The sequence below is a fragment of the Oncorhynchus clarkii genome, chromosome 4, assembly GCF_045791955.1.
Source record: "Oncorhynchus clarkii lewisi isolate Uvic-CL-2024 chromosome 4, UVic_Ocla_1.0, whole genome shotgun sequence".
Taxonomy (NCBI): Eukaryota; Metazoa; Chordata; class Actinopteri; order Salmoniformes; family Salmonidae; genus Oncorhynchus; species Oncorhynchus clarkii.
Window position 1 is genome coordinate 11,036,286 of NC_092150.1, and position 12,687 is coordinate 11,048,972.

A 12,687-nucleotide genomic window follows, 5' to 3' on the forward strand; every position below is an offset into this window, starting at 1 on the left:
TCAATATTTTTGTTAAACAGAAAACACAGACATATGGCAGCAGATCCACAAGGTCTGCCATGAGAGATGACTGTATAGTTCCCCTAAGGAAAAGCACCTTTAGTAAATCTGCATTCTCTGTGAGAGCTTCCCATGTCTGGAATACACTGCCATCAGACACACATAACTGCACCACATATCACACTTTCACAAAATGCTTGAAGACATGGCTAAAGGTCAATCAGATTTGTGAACATGGTCCCTAGCTGTGTGTTGCCGCTTTCCATGTTGCCTGTTGTCTGTAGCTTGTGAGGTGTGGAAACACTTTGTTGCTTTTATGAACTTTGTCTTGCTGCTTTTTGTTTTATGTTGCTCTGTCTGTATGCTACGTCTTGCTTGTCCTATGTTGCTCTGTCTGTATGCTATGTCTTGCTTGTCCTATGTTGCTATGTATTGCTTGTTCTATGCTGCTATTGTCTATATTGTAATTGTTTTTAATAACCTGCCCAGGGACTGCGGTTGAAAATTAGCCGGCTGGCTAAAACCGGCACTTTTACTGAAACGTTGATTAATGTGCACTGTCCCTGTAAAAATAAAAAATAAACTAAACTAAACTAAAGTGTCTGGTGAAAGAGAGGCAGGTTGAGGTGGATAGAGTCAGAGTAGTGCAGAAGGTGTCGTATGCTGAGGCAGTGAAGAAAGTAGAGGAGGATGGGTCAAGGGTGAGGGATCCTGAGAGGATCCCTGTGAGTAGTAGATCTGTGCAGCACAGAGGGATAGGACAACGAGTGATATATGCTTCAGTAAGGTTGGCTTCTTAGCGTTCATAACAATGGTTATCAACTGTACCGCAGAAATGGAACGTAAATCACAGAATATAGATGTTGTGGTGGCAGCTGCATCGAAGTATTTGGTCATACAAGATTTGACTTCAGAAGAGTTACAGGGTGTGTTGAGTGGTGGTGTCCAGTCGTCCCAGGTCGTTGCAGGAGCAGATAGGGTCAAAGTAGTGGAATGGGGTAGTGGGTTTTTAATGACTGTAGGGTTAGTTGGAAGGGTGGTTTTTAGTATTATTATTTTTGGCTTCTTTCTTTTTGGTTTTTCCTTTTCCCCTTTTGTATCACATAGTAAAATTGATTTATGTTCTAGTCCCAGTGGGGGCAGTGACATACTGGATGCCAACCGCTGTTAAACTCCAAAGAAGAAGAAACGCTATATTAAATCTTTGATATTATTTCTATGTGCAGTGTTGTAACAATGTCTCTCTTGTGGGAGTTGGTTGTGTGAGGGTGCTGTGGGTCGTGAGGAGGGCTACTATTATTTTTCTTTACTTTTGGTTCTTGCGTACATTCTTTTTTTTCAGAATTTCTTTTCCCATTGTGGAGGATTTGTTTATTGGTTTCCACTACTTATCGTTTAGAGTTGAGGGGGGAGTAGGGGTAGTTTGTTTGGGGTTGTGCGGCATGATGGCCACGATAACGTCAGCCGAGTGGGGAAGAAACCCTGTTTCTTCTGAATGGCTTCAGATGCGTTCCGGAGAATGGTGTGGAGGACGTTTTGCTCATGGTCAGCAAACAGGTGGGAGTGGAATATACAGTACCAGTCAAAAGTTTGGATACACCTACTCATTCCAGGGTTTTTCTTTATTTTTTAAAAAATGACAAGAGTGTGCAAAGCTGTCATCAAGGCAAAGGGTGGCTACTTTGAAGGATCTAAAATCAAAAATGGATTTAGATTTGTTTTTACACTTTTTTTGGTTACTACATGATTCCATATGTGTTATTTCATAGTTTTGATGTCTTCTATTATTCTACAATGTAGAAAATAGTAAAAATAAAGAAAAACCCTTGAATGAGTAGGTGTTTCCAAACTTTTGACTGGTACTGTGTACACTCTGCATCCAGAATGTTTGTGTTAATGAAAAGTATTGTTGTCCGGCTAGTTGCGAGTGGGGTGTGTTGGTGCCGATTTGGCCTCTTTTAACCCTGCCAACAAGAGTTGTGGTGGCTAATCTGCCTCCGTTTATTACGTACTAACAGATCCCCAAGGAGTGGGTTCATTTTGGTAGGTTTGCAAGTGGTTTTTGTGTGCTCTCGTCTAGGTGTCAACGCTAATTCGTTAAACATGTTGTCTCCTTTCGTAGGCAATTGTTTGTTCTTAAAAACATCTTAAAGATTGTACCCATTTTTTCAATTTCCGCCTAAAATGACATACCCAAATCTAACTGCCTGTAGCTCAGGACCTGAACCATGGACATGCATATTCTTGATACTATTTGAAAGGAAACACAGCAGGGGTTCAAACTGTAGAACCCAGTTCCTACATTTTAATATATAAATTGATTTTATCAAACAAAACTATGCTACATTTTATCTCTGGGACCCTCAGGATGACAAATCAGAGAAAGAGTACTTAATGTATGTACATTATTTACCTTCAGAGGTGAATGTATCAAACCAGTTGCCGTGGTAAAAGTGTTTTGTTGTTGGCTAACAAGTTGAATCAGCAATACAACATTTGGTTAAATTATTTATTTACTAAATTACATATACACAGAATGAATCATACATTGATGGACCTATTATGTCATAAAGAAAACGTCCCTGGTGGACAGAACAGATACGACGGCTGGTTACACAAAGAGAGGGGGTTGGGTTTGATTGAAAGAGTGGGAAGACTGAGTAACAAAGGGAGATGCTATGCATCATAAATACAGAATCTTATGCATTCTAAATAACCGCCCATTTGAAAAAGGAGAATGCAATAAATATTTACTCTGAGCTGCGCTTCGGTAGATTGGTCGTCGATGGAAGGCCGGTTTGTCCTTTATGTATCTCTGGTCCTCCGAAGAATGTCTCGTGGTGAACTGGAGCGTGGTAGAATACTCTGCCTGTCCTCTCCTAGCCCACGTTTAGCGACTGCTGCTAACTCAATGGCTAGGAAGTATCACTTCTGGAGTGAATAAGAGTTCAAAGTTCATACCAAGTTGCCATACTTTTAAGCTCATGCTATATTCTGGCTGGTATAGTCGAACTTCATCTTTCCGGGGTGTAGGTCATCACCTACACATTGAAATTTGATGCTAATTTCGTTAGGTTCTCTAAGGTTGGCTTAGTTCTGTAGGTGGTCTTTGTCCTTTCAACGTGGGGACCTCAAGTCCACACATCCTTGGAACAGCTTACTATCTGAGCCCTTTTAACGTAGGACTGTCGCCCTAATGTCCTCGGAACAGAAAGTTACATTTTTGTCAAGGGCTTTATATAGTGGTAGGAGAGAGGGCATGTTTCATAGTTTACAACCAATGTCTCTTCACATGGGCGGGGCCACTGAGTGAGCAGAGCTTTAACCTTATGAAAACCCAATTCTCTCATCTGGAAGCTAAAAGTACATTTCATCTTTTCATAAATAGTTTCATATTTAAAAATGTAAATTGCACAAGAATTCCATGTGAATCTGATAACTAGAATGTGTAGACTTTCCAAGATACAGTTTATGTCATCCTATCAGTAATAATGTCTCAGACGCCGACTGATCTGGCATCATATTCATTAACTTCTTATGGCTGAAATCCTGTTAACGGGATTGATTTGACAACAGCCTGTCACGGTCATCGAAAAGAATGGACCAAGGCGTAGCGTGATGTGTACATGTATTTTTATTTGAAATTACTGTTGCCAACAAAACAAGGAAACGACTGTGAAGTTTAACTAGGGCTATAGTGCCACTAACAAAGTCAACTACCCACAAATGCGAAAGGAAAAAAGGCTGTCTAAGTATGATTCCCAATCAGAGACAACAATAGACAGCTGCCTCTGATTGAGAACCACACCTGGCCAAACACAAAGAAATAGAAAACATAGAAATAAAGAAACTAGAATGCCCACCCTAGTCACACCCTGGTCTAACCAAAATAGAGAATAAAAGCCTCTATGGCCAGGGCGTGACACAGCCAGTAAAAGTGCAGGGCGCCAAATTCAAAAAACAGAAATCTCATAATTAAAATTCCTCAAACATAGTATTACACCATTTTAAAGATAAACTTGTTGTTAATCCCACCACAGTGTCCGATTTCAAAGAGGCTTTACGACGAAAGCATACCATAAGATTGTTAGGTCAGCGCCTAGTCACAGAAAAACACAGCTATTTTCCAGCCAAAGAGAGGAGTCACAAAAAGCAGAATTAGAGATAAAATGAATCACTAACATTTGATGATCTTCATCAGATGGCACTCATAGGACTTCATGTTACACAATACATGTATGTTTTGTTCGATAAAGTTCATATTTACAGTGGGGAGAACAAGTATTTGATACACTGCCGTTTTGCAGGTTTTCCTACTTACAAAGCATGTAGAGGTCTGTAATTTTTTATCATAGGTACACTTCAACTGTGAGAGACGGGATTCTACAGTGTTCTACATTCTACAGACACAATGACGCTCCTCCACAGAGTCCAGACCACATTCACTCAGCCCCTCTATCCTGGGTTTTATTTCTCTAGACTGCTGAGCTGGTTAAACTGTAGTAGGGTCCACATAGATACTAGTCATGCTGGTGTAGTCTATAGCTGAGCTGGTTAAACTGTAGTAGGGTCCACATAGATACTAGTCATGCTGGTGTAGTCTATAGCTGAGCTGGTTAAACTGTAGTAGGGTCCACATAGATACTAGTCATACTGGTGTAGTCTATAGCTGAGCTGGTTAAACTGTAGTAGGGTCCACATAGATACTAGTCATGCTGGTGTAGTCTATAGCTGAGCTGGTTAAACTGTAGTAGGGTCCACATAGATACTCGTCATGCTGGTGTAGTCTATAGCTGAGCTGGTTAAACTGTAGTAGGGTCCACATAGATACTAGTCATGCTAGTGTTGTCTATAGCGGAGCTGTTTAAACTGTAGTAGAGTCCACATTGATACTAGTCATATAAAATAGTAAAAAAATGTTTAAAACTTGATTTAACTAGGCAAGTCAGTTAAGAACAAATTCTTACTTACAATGACGGCCTACCCCAGCCAAACCATGATGCTAGGCCAATTGTGCGCATCCCTATGAGACTCCCTATCACGGCCGGTTGTGATACAGCCTGGAATCGAACTAGGGTCAATAGTGATACCTCTAGCACTGAGATGCAGTGCCTTAGACCGCTGCGCCACCCGGGAGCCCCTAAATGTTAGTAATGTTAGTGGTTACCTAATTAGAATAACACACTGTAATGTTAGTGGTTGCCTCATCAATATCAACAATTCATCATTATAAAAATAATATTATCTCCACCCACCCACTTCATGTCTGTCATCCCCCAGTTGTGTTAAGACCTCCTCTCAATGAACTGTGCCTCATTCTAAATGGTAACTTTGTGTTGATACTCCATACTGGACTTTACTATGGTTCTACATACAGTATCTGTATTGATAGTCAATACTGGGCTTTACTATGGTTCTACATACAGTACCTGTATTGATAGTCCATACTGGGCTTTACTATGGTTCTACATACAGTACCTGTATTGATAGTCCATACTGGGCTTTACTATGGTTCTACATACAGTATCTGTATTGATAGTCCATACTGGTCTTTACTATGGTTCTACATACAGTACCTGTATTGATAGTCCATACTGGGCTTTACTATGGTTCTACATACAGTATCTGTATTGATAGTCCATACTGGTCTTTACTATGGTTCTACATACAGTATCTGTATTGATAGTCCATACTGGGCTTTACTATGGTTCTACATACAGTACCTGTATTGATAGTCCATACTGGGCTTTACTATGGTTCTACATACAGTACCTGTATTGATAGTCCATACTGGTCTTTACTATGGTTCTACATACAGTATCTGTATTGATAGTAAAGCCCATTATGGACTATCAATACAGGTACTGTATGTAGAACCATAGTAAAGCCCAGTATGGACTATGGTTATACATACAGTACCTGTATTGATAGTCCATACTGGGCTTTACTATGGTTCTACATACAGTACCTGTATTGATAGTCCATAATGGGCTTTACTATGGTTCTACATACAGTACCTGTATTGATAGTCCATACTGGTCTTTACTATGGTTCTACATACAGTATCTGTATTGATAGTCCATACTGGTCTTTACTATGGTTCTACATACAGTACCTGTATTGATAGTCCATACTGGTCTTTACTATGGTTCTACATACAGAATCTGTATTGATAGTCCATACTGGGCTTTACTATGGTTCTACATACAGTACCTGTATTGATAGTCCATACTGGGCTTTACTATGGTTCTACATACAGTATCTGTACCTGGAGGGTTTTTGTTCACATATTTCTTCATCTCCACAACTTTATCTGATTCTCTCTCTCCCACCTCACTTCATGGATTTAAAAGGAAATTATATTTTTACTGACATTCTGTTTCACCGACATAATTGCATAACACAAAATAATGAATGCTGGATAGATAAAGGTCACTTCCTCCCATAAGAGTCATTGAAGCGTTCCATGAGATAGGCCCCTGACTTCACAGGGGGATATTTGTCGGACCCGTCAAAACAGGTGATGAGGGCTTCATCGTCTGGCTGCACAAAGAAAGCCATGGACTGCCGTGTGCTCAAGTCTCCAGCGGGGGGCAGCAAAACCCTATGGACCTGAAAGGGAAGGTGAGATGCAAAATTCAAAGGCAAATTTAACTTTGCTTCCACAGAGACCCAAATCATATTTACTAGGCAACAAACATAAGAAAATGAAATGAAACAGGCAGGGACTAACTGAACTTAAGAAAATAAGTTTGTTTGTTGCAAAATGTTTTTCTAAAGTGTGCCCTAATGAATACGACCCTGGATTCAAATACTATTTGAAATCTTACAAATGCTTTAGCATTTCCTTTTGTCCTCCAGGTGGGTGGGGTTTGTTTGTACTTTTAGGACTTTTCTATTGGTTCCATTACAATAAACTCAATCAAGCCCTGCTTATTCTAAATCATTTTAAATAGTATTTGAACGCAGGTCTGTTTCCACAAGCAATGAGCCTGAAACGTCTTGTATGATCTTATCAAGTGACGGTGTGTAAAATGGAAGGGCAAGTCTCACCGCTGAGAGGAAAATATCACTGGTCCACCTCTGCATCAGGTCAGCTATGTTGATCAGTACTGTCCCAGGGATGCTGGGAGCGGAGATGAACTCCCCTGACCTGGTACGCACCTATGGAATTGTCATTTTAATATCCAGTTTACCACATTACTGATAGAACACACATAAGCCACGTTAATTCAAATTAAATTGATCAATGTTCAATTTATTCTACAATAGATTTCACCCCAGGTCACTTGGTAAATTTGTTAATATCTCCAAAGTGGTCTGATATTGAGATGACTGCAGGTCTCAATTCCAAACTAATGGGGGGAAATGGCAACATCTAATAAGATGGCATTTAGAGGTATGGATAAAACATTGTTTTGTCAAACTTTGCTATTGGGGTGAACAAATATCATTAACTTACATACAGTGCATTCGGAAAGTATTCAGACCCCTTCCCTTTTTACATATTTTGTTATGTTACAGCCTTATTCTAAAATGTATTGAATAAAACATTTCCCTCATCAATCTACACACAATACCACATAATGGCAATGCAAAAACAGGTTATACATTTTTGCAAATGTATTAGAAATAAAAAAAACAGAAATGCCTTATTTTCAAACCCTTTGCTAGGAGACTCGAAATTGAGCTCAGGTGCATCCTGTTTCCATTGATCATACTTGAGATGTTTCTACAACTATTGGAGTCCACCTGTGGTAAATTCAATTGATTGGACATGATTTGGAAAGGCACACACCTGTCTATATAAGGTCCCACAGTTGACAGTGCATGTCAGAGCAAAAACCAAACCATGAGGTACGAGACAGGATTGAATCGAGGCACAGATCTGGGGAAGGGTACCAAAACATTTCGACAACATTTAAGGTCCCCAAGTGGCCTCCTTCATTCTTAAATTGGAAGAAGTTTGGAACCACCAAGGCTCTTCCTAGAGATCACCGCCCAGCCAAACTTAACAATTGATGGAGAAGGGCCTTGGTCAGAGAGGTGACCAAGAACCCAATGGTCACTCTGACAGAGCTCTAGAGTTCCTCTGTAAAGATGGGAGAACCTTCCAGAAGGACAACCATCTATGCAGCACTCCACCAATCAGGTGTTTATGGTAGAGTGGCAAGACGGAAACCACTCCTCAGTAAAAGGCATAGTTGGAGTTTGCCAAAAGGCACCTAAAGGACTCTCAGACCATGAGAAACAAGATTCTCTGGTCTGATTAAATAAAGATTGAAATCTTTGGCCTGAATGCCAATCCTCACTTCTGAAGGAAACCTGGCACCGTCCCTATGGTGAAGTATGGTGGCGGCAGCATCATGCTGTGGGGATGTTTTTCAGCGGCAGGGACTGGGAGACTAGTCAGGACCGAGGGAAAGATGAACAGAGCAAAGTACAGAGATATCCTTGATGAAAACCTGCTCCAGAGCGCTCAGGACATCAGGGGCGAAGGTTCACCTTCCAACAGGACAACGACCCTAAGCACACAGCCAAGACAACACAGGAGTGGCTTTGGCACAAGTCTCTGAATGTCCTTAAGAGGCCCGGACTTGAACCCGACCGAAGATCCCTGGAGAGACCTGAAAATGCTCCCCATCCAACCTGACAGAGCTTGAGAGGATCGGCAGAGAAGAATGGGAGAAACTCCCCAAATACAGGTGTGCCAAGCTTGTAGCGTCATACCCAAGAAGACTTGTGTCTGTAAACACTACCAAAGGTGCTTCAACAAAGTACCGAGTAAAGGATCTGAATACTAATGTAAATGTAATATTTCAGTTTTTTGCAAACCTGTTTTTGCTTTGTCATTATGGGGTATTGTGTGTAGATTGATGAAGGGGGGAAAAAAACAATTGAATCAATTTTAGAATAAGTCATGGGGTATGAATACTTACCGAATTCACAGTAGTCCATTAAAATGTGGCTTAATAAGTTGCATGGACTGTGTGCAAGAATATAACTAGAGCCAAAGTTTTTAATGCCAGGTGACGTAGCCAGAAACACTGCCCCTAGTAAAAGCTGCAGAGGATTCAGTTATCTTGTTTACCTGCAGGCCACCCTCTTGACTCTGGAAGACCAGGGTGATGCTGCCATAGTCCGAGTGTTCTCCACAGCGCAGCTGGCCCTCCTTCACCCTGTCACTCCTCACCGAGGGGTAATACAGCGACCTCAGGGTACTGCTGTTCTTATCACCTGCAGGGGACAACAACAATCAAGCCTGATTCACACAATAGGGCCCCAAATGTATTTCCCTTTCACAATGTCCTTTCAAAGATGGTTCCAGAACTATTGCAACACAGTGTCAGAATGTCACAGATACACATTGACATTGAAAGGAAACCATGATTCATGTGTATTTGTAGCATTCTGACACTGTGTTGCAATAGTGCTTTGAGGAAGAAGCTTGATCCAAAACGCTTCAGCAATTCATATCGTTGAAGGGAATAAGCTGTTATCCTGAACTTTATTTTACAACGGGGCAATTCCACAGTAACAGACTGACACAGACTCAGATTTACACTTTAAAGTGTCAAACAGAATGAGGGTTTGTGCTGTTTGTGCCGTCATTCTGTTACCAAACTTTGCATCTGCGCTGTTCTTCAAGTAAATGTGTTTTTGTAAAAAAAAAAAAAAAGTAAATTGTTAAAGTAGTCCTTGTTCCTAGTTGCAAGGTTTGTTTAACTTTGCAAGCACAGTTTTTTGTTTTTTTTGCATACATTTTAAAGTGAAAAATCTGATTCTCAGTGTCACTCTTACCATGGAATTTCCCAACTTCAGTTTTACATTCTTAGGACTGAGCACCCCTTCACCCAGGTGTGATTGTACATAGATAGATTGTACATAGATAACCCCGTGAGAGAGAGGGAGAGAGCTGTACTCACTCCCTATGTGTCTGTGTGCACTTAGGAAGACCTCAGCCTCCAGGCCCAGACTGTAGGCCATCACACGAAGCACCCGGAGACACAGGTCCTTACAGCGCAGGAAGAACGACGACTGAACCTCAAAGAATCCATTCCCTCCTTCCCACGATGGCCATTTCTACAGACCAGGAAGAGTTGTGTAAGAACTGTGAAATCAAAGCTACATAGGATATAAAAGATGACCGGTTTTGACAACTTTCAATGTATTCCTTTGTGTAGCCTGGTGAGTTCTGTTCCTAGATGGAGTTCTATCAGCCTGGTGAGTTCTGTTCCTAGATTGAGTTCTATCAGCCTGGTGAGTTCTGTTCCTAGATGGAGTTCTATCAGCCTGGTGAGTTCTGTTCCTATATGGAGTTCTATCAGCCTGGTGAGTTCTGTTCCTAGATGGAGTTCTATCAGCCTGGTGAGTTCTGTTCCTAGATGAAGTTCTGTTCCTAGATGAAGTTCTATCAGCCTGGTGAGTTCTGTTCCTAGATGGAGTTCTATCAGCCTGGTGAGTTCTGTTCCTAGATGGAGTTCTATCAGCCTGGTGAGTTCTGTTCCTAGATGGAGTTCTATCAGCCTGGTGAGTTCTGTTCCTAGATGGAGTTCAATCAGAGTGGTTGAACTCTGTATATGGCTCAGAGTGAAGTCAATCCCTTTGTACTTTGACCTTAACACTGATAGCAACAACAACCACAGCAGAGAAGTTGGATGTGTCTACAGCTGTCGCAACAAACAGAGAGACAGGTTGTTTACTATGTCTGGATGAAGGGATACAGTGTTGAAGGCTTCCTTTAGGTCTCCTGGTCTCTTGGGATTTAAACTGTGAATACAGAGAGATAGTCCTAACCATTCAATCAATGTACACAACAAACAGTCAATGTACACAACACTATACTGAGTGGAGACTGGATATAATATATTATCATAGAATATAACATAATGACGAGACTGTTTGGACATGAAATCACAGGCAGATGTTTTGACTTGACAGTGTGTCTCTATACCTCTCTGTCTCCAAAGACACCCAGCCATGGTTAGGATTATTAGAGAAACTTTTCCTGCTGAAAGGCAGTTTCATTTCGTCTGGTTGCAGAAAGAATTTCTTGGATATGTTCATAACCTCATCCACCTATGAAGAATAGCCTCATGTTGATCACCCAAAGCACAAAATCCACTCGTACTGACATGTCAAATATTTCCAACAGCTTTAAAAAATAGATCTCTGAGCAATGCTGTTACTCACGTCTAGTTGTACTATCCCAGTATTCTTCAGATAAACAAATCCCACTTCCGTAAAGGCCGTTTTCAACTGCCTGCTCAGGATCTCTAACTGCTCGACTGAAACATCGTTTTCCCCTAACTTGTATGCTTCAAAATCAACAACTGGTATCTTCATGTTGAGAGTTGGAACACTGATCTGGCTAAACAATGAAACAGTGAGTTGAATATGTCCCGAGGTTTGGAATTATGCATACTAGATTGCACCCAAACCGTGTCGCCGTGGGTGTTTTCATTATGAAGAATCTGTTGAAATGGGGCGGGACCTACATGATTTTGTCCAATAGAAACTCTCGTTTTATTTGCCAAACTTTTGCAACTGTTTGGACTAATGATTTACTACAACCCAGTTGAGTGAGCGAATTTTTACATAATTCCTTTTTCTCAGCGTGCGTGAACCATGTGACAACTGTGAGCCAATAGTAATGTGACCCTTAATTATCACAGGTTGTGCAATCCTGTTATTTCACCTTTGGATGTTGTTAATTGTCTGATATGAGTCAGAGCATTTATCCCAAAGCCAATGTAGTGTGATCACTGTAAAGCTTTTTGGTCAGTGGTTGCAGAAGGGAGAAGCCGAGATGTCCAAGTTTTGGAAAATATCATATTATGTATTATAAAAGTGATGAATATGTGAAATGTTGCAATTGAAGTGGGAACCACGAGACAACCTCTTCCGAATGCCCCACAAGGGTCGACAGAAATGCTGTACAGAGCATTTCATATGCAGCAGCTGTGAAAAGGGTTGAGGGGTTGAATGGCGCACCAGAAGATGTAGTTCCCTTCAGTAACCACGAGCACAACCGTTCCTTGATTTTAACTGGCGGCTTTATTCTGTAGTTTTAGTCAGAATTATCACCTTCCGTGAGAACTATAAAGTAAATGAAAAATACAGTTAAGCACACTCTTACAACCTCCTTATCTTACGAGTGACTTATTAGCTTGGTATAACTCTGAAGTGCTTACATACAGTTTAACCGGCGCGATAACAGTATCATATTAAACACATGAATAAAGGAAAAATACTTAATTGGCTGCTTATTACAGAAGGGAGGAAATCAAACTTTACACTTATTATTCCTGGCATGAATTCACACTTCATGCCAACATACACGCTGCAACCTTTATGAACTACACCCGATGACATGAAAACTTAGCTAACACAGCGCAGGATTGCCTTCCCTCCAAAAGTGTGTTGCTACAATAAGGATCCCCGTTACAACAGTATTAGCAACGTAGTTCCGCTTGTATTATCATTTCCCCCGCACAGCGGACACGTAAACAATTCAAACAAAAGACAACAACATAACCTCTAAGTCTAACTGTCAGTTACAGAAGAGTCCATGGCAGTGGATAGGCCTACACTGCAGCATGCAGGGGTTGCCTTTCACCTGAAGGATGCTGACATTTTAAAGGTTAAGAAGGTTGAATGTGTGGCATTTCAGGTATTACAATTTTT

At 40.9% G+C, this 12,687-nt stretch overlaps 1 protein-coding gene across 2 annotated transcripts; it reads right to left on the reverse strand.

The window, feature by feature from the left end:
* Positions 1-3,616: 3,616 nt before the first annotated feature.
* LOC139406415 (uncharacterized) lies at positions 3,617-11,476 on the reverse strand. Of its 2 annotated transcripts, none has more exons than XM_071148968.1 (8): positions 11,194-11,476; positions 10,955-11,079; positions 10,704-10,770; positions 9,927-10,083; positions 9,092-9,237; positions 7,054-7,164; positions 5,920-6,612; positions 3,617-5,723 (listed from the first exon to the last, which is right to left on the reverse strand). In XM_071148968.1, exons 1-7 carry the CDS (start codon positions 11,344-11,346, stop codon positions 6,433-6,435), a joined length of 939 nt encoding a protein of 312 aa, XP_071005069.1. In that variant the 5' UTR covers positions 11,347-11,476; the 3' UTR covers positions 3,617-5,723; positions 5,920-6,432. The 2 variants fall into 2 exon arrangements, with proteins under 2 accessions (XP_071005069.1, XP_071005068.1); XM_071148967.1 differs by having other exon boundaries at positions 3,617-5,821; positions 11,194-11,467.
* Positions 11,477-12,687: the final 1,211 nt, after the last annotated feature.